Genomic DNA, 19,580 nt, shown 5'->3' with positions numbered 1-19,580 from the left:
CAAGCAAGGGAGAGCAGATTAACCATGCTATCTGCTATATCTGTAAAAACGGAATTGAATGTTTTTCCAAAATTACTGGATAATTTTGATTAGAAAATTTAGAAAAAAAAACCAGTTTAATTCAGTTTCATCGCAATTTGGTGGCAGCCTCGCACCAATTCTACGAGTCACGTGAAATTTCCACAGCTCTCAACTTGCAAATTTTTCAGTCTCGTTCCTCTGTTGGAGTTGGATTTAAGTTGACTGAATCATTTGCAGCCATTTTTGTGATTCCATGCCCGTTGGAGTACATATTTAAAAGACTCTTTTTTTTTTTTTTTGACCCGTTAAGTAACTAAAGGCCCATTATAAACTAAAGATACCTATTTCTAAACTAAAGGCTAGACAGCATCCTTAAATCAAAATTTGTCGAGAAATTTTTTTTTATAAAAAAACCCAGCTAAATTACCTTTGGATTTATTCGGTTTTAAAATTTTTAAAACTAAATCCAAATTGAATTCAAAAACAAAAAAAAATTGGGTTTAATGATCCAAATCAATCAATGCGAGCTCCCTTCGATTCATCTTAAATGGATTGCACGTATCTATATTCATTCGGCCTTTTTTAACCCAATATATTATGGTATAAACCGAAAGGATAGAGGTTTTATTGTAACTATTTTATTATTTATTTTTCACGTATCATCGTGGATTTTAAAAATAATTGTTTTTATATAATTTTTATTTGATTTTTAAATTTTTATTTTACACAATTAAGCTCTTTTAAACTCAATTAACACTTAATTGTATATTTTTTTTTGGGAGGAAAGGTTAAATTGAAAAAACAGAAAATTAAAATTAAAAGGGCCGATCAAATAGATGGCGGATTTAAAATTTATTTGAATAGTTTATTTTAATCTCCATTTTTTAGCTATTAGGTGAACTCGTCTTTTAATTTTAAAAAAATTCAATTTTGATATCAAATTTTATTTTTTTTCAGTTTTTTTTTATGGAGGACGAAGATGGGGTTGTTGAATTTCCATCATAGAGAGATAAAGTTTCTATTGGAGACGATTCTAGCCACTAAAATAATCAATTTTTGTATCAAATGGTTTTATATGAAGAGAGAAATTTAAGATTAAGTATTTTTTTTACCTTGAAATGAATTTTTTGTTTCGGGTTGATTATGGGTTTTGGAGTGACTTTTTTGAGACCATAGATTAGTTTAATAAGATTACAAAAGTGATTTGGGTTAAAAATAGATTTTTTGGTGAAAAAAGAACAAAAATCGTAATTTTTTTCATCCACCACAGTGCTGAATCTAGAGAAGTATAAATGACGTATCGTTTGTTAATACTGACTATTTTTTTATTAAAGAATGCAGTGGACGACATATTTCCCACCCCATTAACTTAAAAATAAAAAACAAATGCCCATGTGCATAGGCCTAATAATGCTTGATCTCATTTTTTAAAAAAAAATTAAATTTTTATTAATATTTTTATATGTATTTCTTTGAATAAATTTTAATTTATATTTTAATTAATATATTTTCTTTGTGATTTATTTTGGCTAATTTTTCATTTTATAAATAGCAATTTTTAAAATTAAATTGGGCATGTTTGATTTTTTAAGAGGTTAGTATAATTCGTAATTCCTTTTTATATTTCATGTAGATCAAATATTTATTTTTTATGATATTTTTAATATGTGTAGTATTACATGGTATTTTTTTTCCTTTTATTTTTTTTAATAAATTTTATGTGTGTCTCGATTTTTATTAAAAATCTAATTTTAATAAACAGATTCATTAAATACAACAAAATAAATAACCCGTCTTTTTATTTTTGGATAAAGATTTTTTCTCATGCTATCATGATCTTTATATATATACAATTCAAATAAAGCCAACTTTTTTAATTGGTCAAGAATATAACTCAAGTTATTGAATTTTAAATAAAAAATGCATTTATAAAGCCTAAATATTTTATCAAAAACTGATGCGGATCCATGGTGTAGTCTAGTTTATAAACTAAATCATAGACAACTCTTAAGATCAAAATTTATCAAAAATAAAACCCAGCTAGATGACCTATGGATTTATTTGGTTTTAAAATTTTTAAAATGAAATCGAAATGGAATTCAAAAACCCAAAAACCAATTGGGTTGGATGATCCAAACCAACCGGATGCTAGCTAGGATCGTGTCATGCTGAATGAACTGGCACGTATATTAATATTCATACAGCCTCTTTTAGCCCAATAAATTTTTATAGGTTTATGCCTACCTAGTTTCACGTCCTGATAGGCAAGCTCTTGGACCTTGTTCTCTACAGAAATGATCTTATTAGGCTCACGCTACTGCTGCCTGCTGAGAGTAAAGTGTGGTTATAGTTATTTTTTATATTAAAATATATTAAAAATATATTTTTTTATTTTAAAAAAAATTATTTTTAAATACATTAAAATAATCCAAAACATAAAAAAATAATTGCCACGTTACTTGTTGTTAAGAATGACTGTTTAAGAGTGTAATTGTGGTTATTTTTTAAAGTATTTTTCATGATGAAATGTATTAAAATAATATTTTTTTAAAAATTATTTTTGAGATCAGCGCATCAAAACAATTCAAAACATAAAAAAAAAAATAGTTTTTTTAGTAAAAAAATAAAAATTTAAAACGCGTTTCTAAATAATACCAAACAGCAAGTTGACTCCTTAATATAATAGACATTAATTGACAAGTCAACTGTTATTAATACAGGCCAGCAAAGGGGGCACACCAGTTACTGACTTCTTCATGTTTTTTTATATGTGATGTAATAATAATTATTTTTTAAAATATATTTTATTTAAAAATATATTAATATAATTAAAGATGTAAACAAAATGAACTTGTAATAAGAATAAAGTGTAGCTTTCTTTCAATTTATGGCATCCAGAAGAGAATCCATGCATGCAATGCATTTGTCGGACGTGCACCCACTTCCTTTTCTCATTTATTGAAACTGACGGTCGTCGACAATATGCACCACTCCTGTACCTTGTATTTTAAGTTCTATTAAATGATAACCATCTAGGTGGTGGTCTAGTGGTAAAAGCTTGAGACAAAAATCAGAACAAGAAAAGAAAGTTTGAAGGGGTCAAGAAATATAAATTGAAAGGCCAAGAAATATTATAAATATTTACAATTATAAATATACAAGGGAGGAGCATTTTCTTGCAGGGACCGGGCCCCCTGCCAGCCCCCCTCCCTCCGCCACTGCTTGAGACCAAGAGGTGCAAGGCTTGCTTTACAACTATCCTGAGTTTGATTTTTTATGTGCACCAGCTTGTCACCCCCGTAATGCCTTACTTGTCTACTGGGCTTGCAGGATGTTCAGTAGGCCCGAGAATTAGTCATAGTGCGTATAAGCTGGTCCGGACACCCAGGTTACCAAAAAAAAAAAAAGTTCTACTGAATGACTTGTCCTCTTCCTTTACATATCACATTTATGTTTCTTGACAATTCCACATTTCATATCTAATCATTCTATAAATATTACTGCGTGAACACATACTCTATCAATAGCTATTTGAAACAGTACTAGTAATTATTTTAAAAAATATTTTTATTTAAAAATATATTAAAATAATTTTTTAAAATTTATTTTTATATCAGAATATCAAAACAATTTAAAAATATTAAAATATTTAATTTAAAACAAAAAAAATCAAGATTTTTAATAACTCTATTCGAAACACCATCCTACCTAGTAAGATTTATTTCATTTCTTAAATTATATATATAAAAAAGAAAAAAATTAAGAAGGAGAAGAAAATAGAAAAATTTTATTTTTCAATTAAAACAAGTTTATTTGCAAGTTGGGGATATAAGAATGTCATTGAAAAAGAAAAACCTTAAATCTGAACAGTGTCTTACTCGAAACAAGACATGGCAAGTAGTGTCATTGTCATGGCTGCTTTAACATGCGTCAGGTCATGCAAAGTAAAAAACAATACCGTGTTCGTATAAACATTTTTTTGCAAGCAAACCACCACACATATTTCCACATTTCCTCACATTTTCCCTTACTTTCCCGGGAAAAAGGTTTAAAAAAATGAACAGTGCTGTCGAGAATCGGTCCAACTCATTCCCTCCCTCCCTTCCAAACTTCCATTTTTATTGGGAACCACAGATTCTTAGATTTTAAACAAACCCCAACACCTAGTGTCTTTTAATTGTCCTCTTTTCTATGTCTTATTTCCTGTTTGTTTCCAAAGCAAGAAAAATGTTAAAATGTTTTTAACTGCAATAGAAACCTCAATGTTCTCCCAAAAAGGATAACAATAAGCTTCAAAACTAGAAGTCTCGTCGTGTATTGTCTTGGTTTAATCACTATTCCATGATTCTGATATTTGGTTTGTCTTGAAGTAAGTAGTTCCGAGGCTTTTGTTTGTTGTCTTTGATGTCGCTGAGGCTTGTTTATGGCATTTTTTTTTTTCTTGGGTGAGCTTGTTTTGTTTTGTTGTGTTTTGGTTTCTGGGTTTTAGTTTTTGAGGCTTAATAATGGCTGAAGGGTCAACAAAAGTTCGGTTAGTTCGTTGTCCAAAGTGTGAAGATCTCTTACCAGAGCTTCCTTACTACTCTGTGTACCAGTGTGGTGGTTGTGATGCTGTTCTTCGAGGTTAGTTTTGTTTTACTCTCCATCCGTCTTGATTTTGGTTTTGTTTGTTTTCTCCTCTTTGTTTGGTTGGTGAGAAATCAAAGGAAAGTTTGGATTTTTGTAACTTCCATCGTGTTCCAACCTGTGAACAATAGCTTCGAAGTTTCAATTTTTGTAAGGTTTTCTCCCTTTGGGTACTTCTTTTAATGAAAGTAGGTGAATAAAAGGTCGAATTTTGGTGAAAAAGGGAGTTTGAATCGTTTTTTCTTGTTTTTATTCATGAAACAGCAAAGAATAAAGTGGCTGTTAACGGTGGGATATTGGAGAAGTCTGGAGTGGAGAGGGATGAAGAGGGTTTTGGGATATTGGAGAGATTATCTGAGAAGGAAAGTGGTAAGGTAGGTAATGCATCTGAGACAGGGAGGGAGAGTGATGGGATTATAAACAAAAGGAGAAAATCAAGAATCTTTAAAGAAAGAACAGTGAATTTTGTTAATATTCCTCTGTCGGAAGCAGAGAATAAAGAGGCTTTGGCTGCTAATAGCAACACAAATGAGAAGGAACAGGAAATGGGTTATCAAAGTTATGCAGATAAAGAAAAACCTTTGAAGCCCCTGATTGATGATAGGATTTACGGAGATGGTAATAACATGAACATGAATAGATGTGAGTCAGTTGATTCAAGTAGAGAGAAAGGTGTTCGAGAAACTCCAGCACAATTTAAGAGTTCTGCTGAGTTTTTGAGGCCAGCAAGGGTGATGGATCAATGGGTTTCAGATACAGAGGGTTTATGGGGAAGGAATCTCAGAACGTCTGTCAAACGAAGTAAATTTCCAAATTTTGCTTATCCTGACGAGGGACCTTCAAACAGTCGTTTGAGTTCCTCTCCTTATGAATCCAGCCAGCCAGTGAGGAATTATTACATTCCTGACAAAATTGCTTATTTAGAACACGATCCAGCGGAGCTTCTTAGGAAGTTGGATCGGTTGCAAGAGCAACTCAGGCAATCTTGTTCTGTGGGTATGAAACAGAGGGAAAGGATTCCTACCGGCGGCGAAATAGCTCCTCCTGATCATTACCACGGTCGTGATGCTTACAATAGTTTGATGCATCCCTTGCCTACTGATAACCATGTTGCGAATCTTCCTTATTTCAAGCACTATGGCCGTGGCCCTGCTCCCTATATGAGCAGTGATGACATGGATTTGCAGAACTCATACATTCCATCAAAGCATTCTGCAAATGAAATGCCAGATTATGCGGATCTATACCAGCGACAAACTCCCAGGATGCGTATCCATCAACCACCCCATAAATACTTGCATCAACCACTTCGTGACAACTTTGCAGGGCAATATGGTGATTACAGTCATGAACCTCTAGTATCGTATCCCCATGAAAGCTTGCATCACAGACCTGCGTGCTCCTGCTTTCATTGCTACAACAAGAACTGGCGTATTCCTTCACGGGCCTCACCCATTACTCCTGGCAATATAAAATTCCCAATGACCTCAACTGAAACCAATTTCAATCACCGTGTCAATCCAGTAACATATGGTCCGCCTTTTCACCATCCTCAAGGAAACCCCCCTGCATTGAGTTCACGGGATCCACAGCCACATCTAAGATGGCCGATTGATGTTGAATCAGATATGGATGGCTTTCCTCAGAGTCGTCCTAGAAGGGTGGTGGTAGCCCGTGGAAATGAACAGCTTTGCTGTCCTGTAGCTGGTGGGGCCCCATTAATAAGTTGTTATAAGTGCTTTGAGTTACTAAAACTGCCTAGAAAACTAAAGGCAAGGGAGAAGAACCTACGAAATCTGCGATGTGGTGCATGCTCAGCACTTATCTTGCTTGAAATAGAAAACAAGAGGCTGATTATTTCTGCTCCTGCAGAAAGCAAGCAAATACTGGTCGGGGCTGACAGTGCCTCACATGAGGTGTCTAAAGAAGTCTTCTTAAATTCTGATGGCTGTTTGAATGCTGTTGGTGCAAATTGCTCTGATGATTTTGATAACCCTGGGTATGACCTCCAGTCGGTAGATTTCAAAGATGTACTATCAGAAGAACAGAAGCTAAACCCAAGCAAATGCGAGAAAGGGCATGGCCTTACTTTGTCATCTTCTATTATTTCTGAGGAAGAGGCGAACCTGGATAGCGTGGTTGTTCAGAGAGATTTTTCTTATGCTGCTGAGCTGCCCATAAAAGATAAAGTGCCTTCAACATTTCAAAGCTCACCTACCCAAGATCGTTCTGGTGATGTCTTATCTGGTCATGCAGGAAACAAACGTGATAAAGGAAACAGGGTTGGATGGACGGAGCAGGAGAATGTAATACCTGAGAAGAGCATTTCTCGGCAGAGCTCTGTGAAAGATGACTCAATGGCGACTGAAGTGGAAGTTCCTTTCAATGAGTATCAACATACCAGTGCATCTCAAGACTATGTGAAGGTAAGCAAAGAAGAAGACCAGTTGAGGAGCAGCAACAAGGGGACTGAACCATTCTTGGTTGGTTTTCTTAAAAAGAGCTTCAGGGATTTCTCAAGGTCTAATCAACACATGCATAATGCAAAACCCAACGTTTTAATTAACGGGAAACCTATTCCAGATAGCCTGGTCAAAAGGGCTGAAAAGCTTGCCGGCCCAATTCAGCCTGGAGATTACTGGTTAGTATTTGCTTTCTGTTGTATCTGAGAGATTAAATGGCCTTTGTTTTTCAGACACAAAATACTAACATTTTCCCTGAATCTGCCTTTACCAGGTATGACGTTCGAGCTGGATTTTGGGGCGTGACCGGACAACCTTGCCTTGGCATTATTCCGGTGAGATCAAGATATCATTGGTTTGGATATTTCTTCTTTTGATGACAACTTTAATATTTCCGCATGGCTAACTGTCTTTGCTCTCTTGCAGCCTTCCATTGAAGAATTTAATCATCCCATGCCAGAAAATTGTGCTGCCGGTAACACAAGTGTCTTTGTTAACGGGAGAGAGCTGCATCAGAAAGATCTTGCCCTACTTTCCAGTAGAGGACTGCCAATCACGGGAGAGAAGTTCTACATCGTCGAAATTTCCGGGAGAGTTTTTGACGAGGATACTGGCAAAGAGCTAGATAGCCTTGGCAGACTTGCCCCAACGTAAGTTCCTCTTTTACCACCACTGCTTACTGAAGACTTATACAATGCTTTAGACTGTGCTGATGTTTAGTTTATCATAATTTAAAATATAATATATTTAAGGAAAGCCAAGTGTTCATATAAGTTCAGATCTACAAGCATGTAAAATAAAATTTATGGCAAACATGCTTTTAATATAAATATAATAATAAAATTCTAGAATGTACGTTAAATACATATTTAAGCTTTTAATTGATATCAAATCAAAGTTTTAGCATGGATATTCATAATAAAAATATCTATATTTAAATTAAAATAAAATAAAATATTTACTTGTTGAAATATTTTAAAATAATAAAACTTTTGTTATTGTTAATGATGAATTCTTTGTTCTTAAAGCTTTGTTATTCCTCACTTTGTCTTCAAAAATTCTGAAAACATCACTTTAATTTAGATGCATTTCTAAATAAATTCTTTGAATCAAATTAAAATGAAAACAAAGCATAAAAAAAAAGTAAAATGCTATAAAAATATAGAAAAAACTTGTGTAAAACTCTTGAATCACGAGTTGGGCTGGTGCACATGTTGGTTTAAGTCAACTCATTACTCTTCTATATAAAAGCTTGAGTGCTTTTTTGGTACAATTTTAGCTTTTCAGCTTTTTACTTTATAAATATTAACATAGTTTTGTTTCTTTTCTATGTGAGATAAATTTTCTGTGGGATAAAGTTTTTTTAAAGAGTTTTTAGTTTCACCAAAGCATGCTAATCAATAATTCTTTGAGATCTATTTTTTATTCACTCATAAAAATGGCCCAAAATTTGTGATTCTTGTAAATAAAAATCAATTAATTAAAACCAGTCACAAGAAGATTCTGAAACATACATGGCAATCAACTTTGCCTGCCTCTTCTCTTCAAGGTCTTGCCATTGTGGTTATCTGGAGAATTTTTATCATGAATGCCATCGCTTATGTTCGCATCTGGACTGTCAAAAGGAAGAGAAGGAACATATTGTGAAATCTGTTGCTTTGTTCTATACGAACAAAATATCAACTCAAGTATGTCTGAAAACTAAAGGAAGGAGAATTTTCATTGGTTTTCTTGTCGCTGACACTGCTTGGTTTTCGTTTCTGCCTTGCCTTGATCAATATGCATAAAATCACCATCAAAAGGCCCATGGCCTGAAATGTTGGAAGTGTAGAATACTTCTTGTTTGGCAGCTCACGCATTTTACTAATTACATTTGCTAGCTTTCAGGAGACTGGATCTCAATGTATATTGATGCAAACTCATTGCTGACTGTTTTGAACAGAGTTGAGAAGGCTAAACGTGGCTTTGGCATGAAGGTTCCAAGGAAGCTCTGTAATCAAGGACCTTGATCAGTTGGGGATTATGAGGTCATCAACCCTACATTATTTGCAGGTGTGCTGTTTTGTTGATATCCTGAGTTGTCCTTGTCCTTGCAATGTCTACACGCAACATGGTGTTCATGAAGTCTTCTTGTACATCCTGGTATGTAAAGTTGGATGCCTTTCTGTTTATTGTCAATGGTCGGGAATGCAAGTTATTCAGAAAAAAAGGCTACAGGGTTTAATCTAATGATCATTAAAGTAGTTCCATTAAGAAGTTAATGTGTGATTAGCAGGCAGATTAAGGCATAGGCACATAGGCAGACTTTATGTCCCTGTAGGAAGGTGGCCCATCATTTGTCAACTGAAAAGTGAAAGCAATACTGCTACGATAGGATTCACAAAATACTTGCTACTGTAATGCTTTTAATAAGATTTTGAGGATTCTGTACACGGTATCCACTTGATGCTTTTGGCTTTAAAATCATATGAAGAACACAGTTTATGTTTGAGGATGTGGTGGTTCATAAGAGCAATATTATAATAACGAGTTTTTGAATCATGACATCAATTATAATTATAATTATAATTTTATTGTGATTCTAAAAGGTAATATTATTGTAATATTACATTTTAGAACCATGATATATGATTAAAAATTGTGGTTCTTCACCGTAATGTTTTTTACCAAATTATTTTGAGAAACAACTAAATATTTTAGAAAATAGGTTGGACAATAGCTAAAATAATCTAATTGTTTTGAGAAATGATCGGATTGTTTTAGCTACTATTCAATTTTGAAAAATCTTTGTGTTTTGAGCTTGAAGAAGTTCATAAAATCAGTTTTTGTTAATTTAAAATTTAATTTACTTTATGATTTTAGAGAGTTAAAAATATTATAATTTTAACAAAATTTGAATGGAGTTTTCTTTATATGTGAACTATACCTAAAATTTCATTCCATTTAAAAAAGCTTGCAAAAAACAACAATAATCTCAATCAACAAATTCTCACGTTTCATAACCACAAATAGTCCTATGAATAATAATAAAAAACATATATACATTTTAAATGAATACAAAAATAATTCAATAATATAATATTCAAGTAATCCTAAAATATAGAAATATAAAACATTTATCTATCTACGTCTACATTGTCTGCTGGATAACCTGGACTCATCGGTACCACGATTGGATCTATTTCCTACACTTGCTTGAGTAATCTTGTTCTCTGCCATAACATTATCAAGAGTTAACTGCTCTCCAAAGTTATCGAGTCCAATGCGGCAAATATTTAACCACAGGGACATAACGGTGTGAACTTCGTTTTCTTTGTTAGTATTACGGAGATAATATGCAGACTCTCAACCCTCTTCTAGTATGAAACCAACCTAACATTAATAAAATATTAAAGTAAAATTAAAAGATCAATACATAGAATCCAAAATTTAACATTTCATAATTATGAAAAGATTTGATACTTGCGAGATTTTGAATCCGCTGGACATATTGCCCCTACTGTATGTAACCAGGTGGTGGAATTGCTCGAGATCCGGATTAATAACCCGACGTGTGATACTCATGTAGCAAATCATATACCCCTTATCTATAATAACAAGATGCTACTATGTAAATATCTCATTCCTCTGTGTATCCTACTATGATACATAAGCTCCATGTTGACTTAACTAGTTGTAGTCATCATTTCTACCCTGATGAGTAATGACGTGCAATGCATTATTGGTGTTGATGTTGATTAGAATGTGTTGTCTGTAATCAAATTGTTGCATTACTCGGTTTGAGCAATGTAGCTCGATCATCTTAAAAAATATCAGTGGAACCATTAATGTCCATCTTGCTATTGCAAACTACCGGAGCAATTGTCAATCTGTCATCCGAGTAAGGTGTCCACATGACTTGTTTAATATAAATTTTTTAAATATTAATCAACAATAATCTGATAGTCTAGATATTCATAGAAGGCAATCAAGGTAACTAAGGTTTACCCACATGAAGATGTTCCCATGACTATAACTGTTATTCAATAATAAAAAAAAAAAACCTTTTGAATCAGCTGAGTTAGCAACAAACATTTAAATTCTTAGATAATATTTCTCACTTCATACTTGTAGGATTAACAAACATCTCTTGACTTGTTTGCTTTCTTCATGCATGCAAGACATAGATATCTGTACAAGCATACAAGACAACATGTCTCCAACTATATGTTTGAATGACGTCAAAATTCTTCAAGAACATCATGTAAATTAAATGCATATATCTTAAGTTGTTGTGTTTTTGAAACGTGACATTTACTAAATGTCGTGCCTCTCAAGCGTGACATCTATTTTGTCGTTTTTTAGAAGCGCCACAATATTAAAGTGTGTTATTTCACCAAATCTTTTTCAAATTGTGTTATTTTTTCAAATTCTTAGCTAATTAAAAAAAAAAAGGCTTTATTTCACCTACTTGATATATGGATGAGCAGATTATTCTTTAATTCTTAGGTTTTAAATCTGATCATAGCTTAGTCCTTCATTTTTTAGAATTTATAATTTAGTCTTTTGACTTTTACTTGTTGACTGTTAGTCCCTAGTGCCTGACTTTTATAGACCATTGTTTTATTAAAATGTCCTGATCTTTCTTAACCCTCTATTATGTTGGTTTCTCTTTAAGAAATTAAAAGTATTAAAAGGCTCATTTTATTTGACTCTTGTTATATATAACAACAAGAGTCAAATAAAAGGGACTAAGTTATAATAGTATTTAAAACCAATGGACTTGAGAATAATTTATTCTATCTTGGATTGTTTGTTTCGCCGTCTTTCCAGCTCCAAAATTGCCCCATTGAGAAGTTGGAGGGTGGGAGTGGGCCCATTACCACATACTATAATATTACTGTGAAGCTCAATTTACAGAAATACCAAAGTCGAAAGGTGTTTTTGTTTGAAAATCCTCTTCCGTTGGCTTCGGTGATTTACTTGAACTTTAGGGTAAATCTGCATCCTTTGCGGCGACATAAATTCAGATGAAAGCTTAGCAATAGACCGGTCTCATTATTACTTAATTAGAGGTGACTGTGGGTCTGATAATAATAATTTTTTATTTAGAAATATATTAAAATAATATTATATTTTTTTGAAAAAATAATTTTTAATATTCACATATCATAGCAATAAAAAATTTAATTTTTTTAATATAAAATATCATTTAAAACATAATTAGAAGCAATGTAGATTTGCTGTTTTTTTTTTTATAAAAAAAATTGGAACCCTACACCACTTTCCCATAATAATTACTTCTCGATTTCCAATCATTAACTATTTTAATCACAAATCATTCACAATTATTACACAATCACTTTCTATTTTAATCACAAATTTTGATTTTATTAAAAAAAAAGAAGAAGACTTAACCAGTGACCATAGTTGTCGGTAACGCCACGCCCCACTTCTCTCAAGACAAAAAGAAAGTGTTTTCACTTGCCGGTTGCCGCACTTGGAATGATATTAACCCTTTTGGAGAATGCGCTAGGTTGCAGGCCAGACCAGTGTCGAATAAATTTTTTTAATGTATCAAAAACAATATTCCGGTCATACATAAATGATGTTAGGGTTTTTTTTTTTGAAAAATATGTATTCTTTTATTTTTTATTATAATTTTTTTCTGAAATATTTTTTCTAATTATTTGTTATTCAGTATTATTAAGATTTTCTAGTTTTTTTTTTATATAAAGAGTTGTAATATTATTTTGTCAAGTAAAAACATAAATGAATAAAATAAAATATTTTAGTTGTTTCCTCATACTTGTAGTGTTTTTTTTTATTTATTTATTATTATTATCATGAGGATTTTGACTTGTAATAAACTCCCTTATTATTTACTCTTGTTTATATCAATTGCTATTGGAGTCCAAAGATTCTAGGTGATTATTTTGCTTTGCTATGTGCTATAGATTAAACATGGCTGGAAAAGAGCTCAACGAGCCTTGTTGATTATTTTATTTTGTTATGAGTTTAAGAACAATCATGATTGAAAGAGATTACAAAACACGACGTGCTTGTGTTGAAGGGGATGAGGAGGTTCCCTATTGGGAAAAATAAGTCCATGCATTAGTTTGTTATTTTTATATATGAAAATTGTTGTTATTCAAAATCCTAATGGCAGGAGTTATGATAAGGGGCACTATACAAATATATTATGTTAGGGATTCATGATGGGGTAACTTATACAAATGAGTTTTTTTAGGGATCCATAATGAGTTGGCTTGTATGAAGGTGTTAAGAATCCATCATGGGATAGCTTACATACAAAAATGATATTTTGATGGAGGAAAACTTTTAAAAGATTGAATTCAAGGACAAAGTCCTTTTCAAGAGACTAATACAAGAGCTTTTTTAAAAAATATTTTTTTCTATTCTTTATTATGATGTTTTCCTAGTTTTTTTTCATATTTGAAGTAAATATATTTTCTAGTTTATTTTTTTTTATTCACTATTATTGATAAGTAGAAACATGAATGAATAAAAATTGAATATTTTTCTTGTATCCTTATATTTATGGTATCTTTGATTTTTGAAGATTTTGACTTGTAACAACTTCTTTATTCTTCATTCCTGTTTGAATAAAAAATTATCTAACATTGTTATTAAACTCAATCTAACAGGTCAATCTTGAAATCTTCTGATATGACTTTTTGCCCAACCTATATTTAAAATTAGGTAGTGTGAAAGTTGACTCGAAGTGACTTAGTCGACTAGGTCATTCGAAAGACAACCTGGTCAATCAGTAAAAAAAAGAAATATAAGGATAAAATTGAGAAAAAAAATTGGATAGAAAAATACCTTTCGACTCAACTTCTTACCGACATTGGGTTTAAAATTAAATTGTATTGGAGTTGCCCTAATATGATTTAGTCAGCTTGATTGGTTCATGGACAATCCGATCGATTGATTAAAAAAGTTTGAGGATAAAACTAAGAAAAAAAAATGAAATTGATAGAAAAAACCTCTCGATTGAACTACTTATCTAGCTCGAGTTTAAAATTAAACCCGTATAAGTTATTTTGAAATGACCCAATCAATTTGATTGGTTAAAAAATAACCTGAACATCTGTTAAAAAAAATACAAAATTAAAATTAAAAAAAATATAAAAAAACATGAAAAGGAATAGTTTGCTCATTCATTATCATAATAAATGCGAATCTAGATTTTTTCGCTTTGAAAACACTATTTTGTATACAATATTTGCTTAATATCATTTTAGAAAAAAACCATAAATTTTGTGTGCTTAAATTGATTTTTCTTTTGTAACTTGAAGTACCTATCACTTTAATCAAATTTATTTATTCTTTGATAAATGAATTTATTATTTATTTATAAGTAAAAGGACAATAATTAAAGCAAAGTATTATGACTGTCCATAATAAAATTATTGAGGAAAAAAAAGAAGAAAATATGTGAAATTATAAAGAAAAGAATAAACAACTCCCAGCTGACAACCCCATGGTCCCCATCTTGTGGTTTTTACCTTCTTTGTAGTTTGTACCGATCTTGTCTTTTCCCTCAATTAACTTTGCTTCTGTTATAAAAAACGGTCTTCCATGTCGGTCACTTACTTTTAGTTGATCCACTTCACCGTCTTCTTCTTCTTCTTGAATACTTGTATTCCTGCCTGACACTTCCATTACTAAAGCTCGAGATCTTGATCATATCAAGGGAGCTTTAGAAGAAGCAACAAAGATCAAAGCAGAGTAGCAAAAGCAAGCAAATGAAGTTAATTTGGAGGCTAAAGTCTCTTAATAAGTACAACCATTGGATATTTAAGCTAGCAATTGCAGTTCTCTTGTTGGGTTTTGCTTTTAGATTCTTTTTCTATCAATCTTCAAGTTTTGAACCAAATATAGAAACCCCTTTTGCTGATAGCACTGAATTGTCAAAGGAACCTGTTCCTTCTGTTGAGATTCCAAAACCACCACCACCTGTTATTGTTGATATTCCAAAGCCACCTGCTTCCGTGAATACTTCAGAGACTTCTCTATCTTCCGGTGTACAAGAACACGAAGACGAGACACCTCAAGAAGGTAACAAATTTAACAAATTTGGGTTGTTTTGTTCTCGTATATCTTTTCTTTTACCCTTTTTTTCACGCAATGTACATGAAAATTAGATAAGCTGGGAGTAAAGAGACTATGCTTTTGAGAAAGTTATTCATCATTGAGTGTACTATGAGATCCAAGCACAGAAAAAAGTTTTTGTGATTAGCAAGATTGAAACTTTTGGTGGGTTTTGTCAGGGTTTGGTTGTTACTATACAAAATGTTGGAAATAATTATGGGTGCTTTCGTCTAGTATTGCATGGTTAATTGCTCTTTTTTGTTCAATTGAGTGCTCATTGGTGTTGTTCTAGCTGCGTGTTTGATAAATGAATCTATCAGTATCTATTTTGAAGATTAATGCCCCTTTACTTTCCATAAAATCTCTCACCACAGATTTTATTGAGACTGAGCTTTGGTTTTACAGGACTTAATGATGGAAAGTGTGATCTTTTCACTGGGGATTGGATTCCCAATTCATCCGGACCAATGTACACAAATGCCACTTGCTCCTTGATTGAAGGTCATCAGAATTGTATGAGGAATGGACGACCAGATTCAGGCTATCTATTCTGGAGGTGGAATCCGCGAGACTGTGAGTTACCTCCATTTGATGCTCAAAGGTTTCTTGAGGTGATGAGGAATAAAAGATGGGCATTGATTGGTGATTCAATATCCCGCAACCATGTGCAGTCGTTGCTATGCATTCTCTCAACAGTAAGTTTTGGGGTTGGTTAAGCACTTTGAAGTTTGAAACTTGGCTTTGGACAGTTGAACCACATTTCACATTTTTCCTTGCTGCACCTTTCTGATTTACTAGAATATTTATATAGAGTAGAAAAAACATGTAGTTAACCAAAGCAGAATTGACACAAATAAACTGTTTTAGTTTCAGTGTTTTAAATCCTAATGAAATCTTCATGCTATGGTTTTTGAGACAATGCCAAGATCTGTTAATGCTTACATGGTTGATGGTTTGCTGAATTCTGTTTCAGTTTGGACAGTTTTTTAGGGACATTCAGATCCTTGTTTTTCCCAAGTAATTTGTTCTCATTAATTTCCCATTAGTATGTGGCCTTTCCTAAAAATCTAATTATATCATTGATCTTGGTGTCAACAATTGATCTCCTCTCTGGGCTGCTGTTATATCTTGTATTTGGGTATTTGGTAGCTTTTTCATTGCCTGACATTATCTTTTGTTTGCTCTGTAATTGAGCACCATTGATTCTTCACCTTCATTCTTTTATGAATGCTATTGAAATTATTAAATAGATAAGCATTTATCATGAGTGTTTCTGCATGTCCCATACTCTCGTTGACTCTCGGTGGTTTGTATATGTGTGTATTCATTATGTTATCATGCTCTGTCACTGGATTCTGGCTTGTTCAGTGAATTTAACAAGATTATTATAGTGCTTCACCAGCCAAATCATAATGAACCCAGCGCTTTTTTTTTTAGCTCATGAGGTTGTTTTACTATCTAGTGCATGCATAATTTACTCTGCTTCATGTTAGGTTTTTTATACCAACTGTGTAGTTATAAATTATAATGCTTCTGCAAATTGCATGATGTACCACTTGAAAGTTATCCAAAGAATTTGACGCACACATACACATGGGCCTTAAAATGTTGGCTGGTCAATGGAGAAACATTTCATCACGTTTCCAAGGTGAATGTTAATCAGAATTGATTTCCTAGTTAGACATGTCCAAAATGTACTAGGAGTGTGCAGTCTTCTTGGAAGATGCTTGGAGTTTTCCTCTAGTCATTAGAACTCTTGTCTATCCTAACACTTAAAAAGTTTCTGTGACAATATGGTGGTGCTTAAAATATAAATTTCCCTGAATCGTTTCTTGCCTTTTTCAGTCATCACAACACATTTACGCTCCACAACCATTTTTACTATGAAATCTACTGATACTCAGTACCACCACCGCTGTACTGCACTCTTGAGAGGCAGGATGCTTTACTTTGTCACTTTTACTGTCACCTAAAATTTTTCGTTTTGCTAAAGTAGTAAGAGCATGCTATGCTATGTGAACTTTTGTTGAATGAGGGCACCATAAGTGTACCAATTCTTTTGGTGATTGTAGTCATCAAAAAGAGGCAAAGGGAATTAAAAAGCTTATTAGATTGAACTATATGGTCCTGCAGGTTGAACAAGCAGTTGAAGTTTACCACGATGAGGAGTACAAATCCAAAAGATGGCACTTTCCTTCTCACAACTTTACCATGTCAAACATCTGGTCTCCTTTCCTTGTAAAAGCTGCCATCTTTGAAGATAATAATGGTGTTTCATCATCTGAAGTTCAGTTGCAGCTTGACAAACTTGATACGAACTGGACAAATCTCTACCAGAGCTTTGACTACATGATAATCTCTACTGGAAAATGGTTCCTCAAAGCTGCCATCTACCATGAGAACGACACAGAAGTGGGCTGTCATATATGTCCTGGAAAGAACCTGACAGAGAAGGGATTTGTCTTTGCTTATGAGAAAGCCCTGAGATATGCAATGAACTTCATTGCAACATCCAAACACAAGGGATTGATCTTTTTCAGGACATCCACACCAGATCATTTTGAGAATGGAGAATGGCACAATGGAGGGAATTGTACAAAAACAACACCAGCTAAAGAAGGTGAGATTGAATTGAAGGACTTGAACAAGATTCTGCGTGCTGTTGAATTAGCTGAGTTTGAGAAGGCATCTGCGAAAGCTGCTGAAAATGGGGTAAATCTTAAACTACTCGATTTCACAAATCTTTTGTTATCAAGACCTGATGGCCATCCGGGTCCATACAGGCAGTTTCATCCATTTGCGCAGGACATAAATGCGATAGTTCAGAATGATTGTTTACATTGGTGTTTACCTGGGCCTATTGACTACTGGAATGATGTGATAATGGAGATGGCTGTAAATGGTTGAGAAGATTAGCTAGCTAGAAGTAGATGATTAAAACCTACCATATTCTTCTACATTTTTTTTTGTTATGTGAGCATTGGGAGCTTGTGTATATGTGGTGGTCTGCGGTCTTCATTGTCAATTACATTTGTCACATATCTGGCTTTACCTGGAGTTCATCAACCATTCAGCCGGCAGATTTTTTCAGCTATTGAGACCGCAGAGAAGGAGATAGTGAAGAAGGAGATAGCCAAACTTAATTTTAGTCCGTGTTGTTTGTATCTATAATTTTCAGATTTATTCACCATTGCTTCATATAAGATTTCCACTTCTTGATATTCGATCAAGGGTCTCCTTTTATATATATAATTTTTGTTTATTATACGGCAGTCAAGTGTTGTCTTCCTGTCGGTGCACGTGATCCAATCACTTGGAAGTAAAATTAAGGTACTAAGATTAACTATTTGAAAGTTGAAGTATTGAACTAAATATGATGTCAAATGTTATCCGTAGCAAACTCGCGTGCCCTATAAATTATCAGGTAACTTTGACCAATCGTGGTGTAATTTTTGTGAACTCATTTAAGTTGTTGTTGTTTTTTTTTTTTTTTTTTTTTTTTTTTTTTTTTATTAAAGAAAAAAAATGGTTTATTAGAGATCATTTTCTACTTAAATAATATAGTTCTGACTTCTAACTTTTAATCAAAACTTTACTCTACTTTTGGTTAAAACTTAAAGTTAAAAGTTTTTTACTTTTAATTTAACAATTCTAGTTCATTTCATCTTCTTTCTTGAAGAAATTACTCTGAGTAGGTTTTTTTTTTATATAAATTTTGAATTTCAATAATTTTTATCACAAGTTATTTGTGAAAAAATAATCTTTTAAATTATGATTAAAATAAAAGTTAATTTTCATACTGAACAATGCTTTACTGAACAATGCTTTATGTTTTAAATTATCAATTTATACATATACAAGGTTAATAAAGATGAGATATAAATATAACTTATGTGACTTGCGTTTCACTCAGGTTAAATATTTTTATTTTTTAAAAAAAAATTATATATGCATGTTTTTTTCAACGTACTTTTATAGTTTTAAAAAACAAAGTTTATATATATATATATAATCAAATAAATCGAGAACTAAGTGTGCGAATAAAACACATATGCTATTTTTCCTTTTCTTTAATTTTGATCCGCTCACTTAAACAACCACATCAAGTTTTTTTTGTCAAACTGGACGCTAACCTGTGTCGAGTTGTTTTTTCAAGATGTAGATATCTATAAAAAAAAAATATTAAATTTAAACTTTAATCAACACAACATTAGAAGATAAAATGAAAAATAAAAAAATAGATAAAAGAAAATGATAAAAAAAAAAAAAATAGCATTGTAATTCACAATGGATTACCTTAAAATCCACAATAAATTACTGAAATCCTTTAGTTTTTTTTTTTTAAAATCAATTTCTACTCTTAAAATCTTAAAA

At 32.5% G+C, this 19,580-nt stretch overlaps 2 protein-coding genes across 2 annotated transcripts; both read left to right on the top strand.

Moving 5' to 3' along the window:
- Window positions 1-4,017: 4,017 nt before the first annotated feature.
- Window positions 4,018-9,539, top strand: LOC118033835 (uncharacterized). The gene is made up of 5 exons (XM_035038959.2): window positions 4,018-4,644; window positions 4,912-7,288; window positions 7,384-7,444; window positions 7,536-7,759; window positions 9,052-9,539. The coding sequence occupies exons 1-5, from the start codon at window positions 4,527-4,529 to the stop codon at window positions 9,116-9,118; spliced, it is 2,847 nt and encodes a 948-aa protein (XP_034894850.1). The 5' UTR covers window positions 4,018-4,526; the 3' UTR covers window positions 9,119-9,539.
- Window positions 9,540-14,680: 5,141 nt separating this feature from the next.
- On the top strand, window positions 14,681-18,478 carry LOC118033836 (protein trichome birefringence-like 23). The gene is made up of 3 exons (XM_035038960.2): window positions 14,681-15,173; window positions 15,612-15,901; window positions 17,340-18,478. The coding sequence occupies exons 1-3, from the start codon at window positions 14,861-14,863 to the stop codon at window positions 18,111-18,113; spliced, it is 1,377 nt and encodes a 458-aa protein (XP_034894851.1). The 5' UTR covers window positions 14,681-14,860; the 3' UTR covers window positions 18,114-18,478.
- Window positions 18,479-19,580: the final 1,102 nt, after the last annotated feature.

The sequence above is a fragment of the Populus alba genome, chromosome 1 (assembly GCF_005239225.2).
Source record: "Populus alba chromosome 1, ASM523922v2, whole genome shotgun sequence".
NCBI classification, from domain to species: Eukaryota; Viridiplantae; Streptophyta; class Magnoliopsida; order Malpighiales; family Salicaceae; genus Populus; species Populus alba.
The sequence above is the reverse complement of the archived record's forward strand: the minus strand, read 5'-3'. Positions and strand labels throughout refer to the sequence as shown.

Excerpts from the sequence above, each read along its gene's own strand:
- LOC118033835 (XM_035038959.2), top strand. The coding sequence starts at position 4,527 with ATGGCTGAAGGGTCAACAAAAGTTCGGTTAGTTCGTTGTCCAAAGTGT. Across the intron at positions 7,289-7,383 it reads ATTCAGCCTGGAGATTACTG|GTATGACGTTCGAGCTGGAT; the intron begins GTTAGTATTTGC and ends TGCCTTTACCAG. Across the intron at positions 7,760-9,051 it reads CTTGGCAGACTTGCCCCAAC|AGTTGAGAAGGCTAAACGTG; the intron begins GTAAGTTCCTCT and ends TGTTTTGAACAG.
- LOC118033836 (XM_035038960.2), top strand. The coding sequence starts at position 14,861 with ATGAAGTTAATTTGGAGGCTAAAGTCTCTTAATAAGTACAACCATTGG. Across the intron at positions 15,174-15,611 it reads AGACGAGACACCTCAAGAAG|GACTTAATGATGGAAAGTGT; the intron begins GTAACAAATTTA and ends TTGGTTTTACAG. Across the intron at positions 15,902-17,339 it reads TGCTATGCATTCTCTCAACA|GTTGAACAAGCAGTTGAAGT; the intron begins GTAAGTTTTGGG and ends ATGGTCCTGCAG.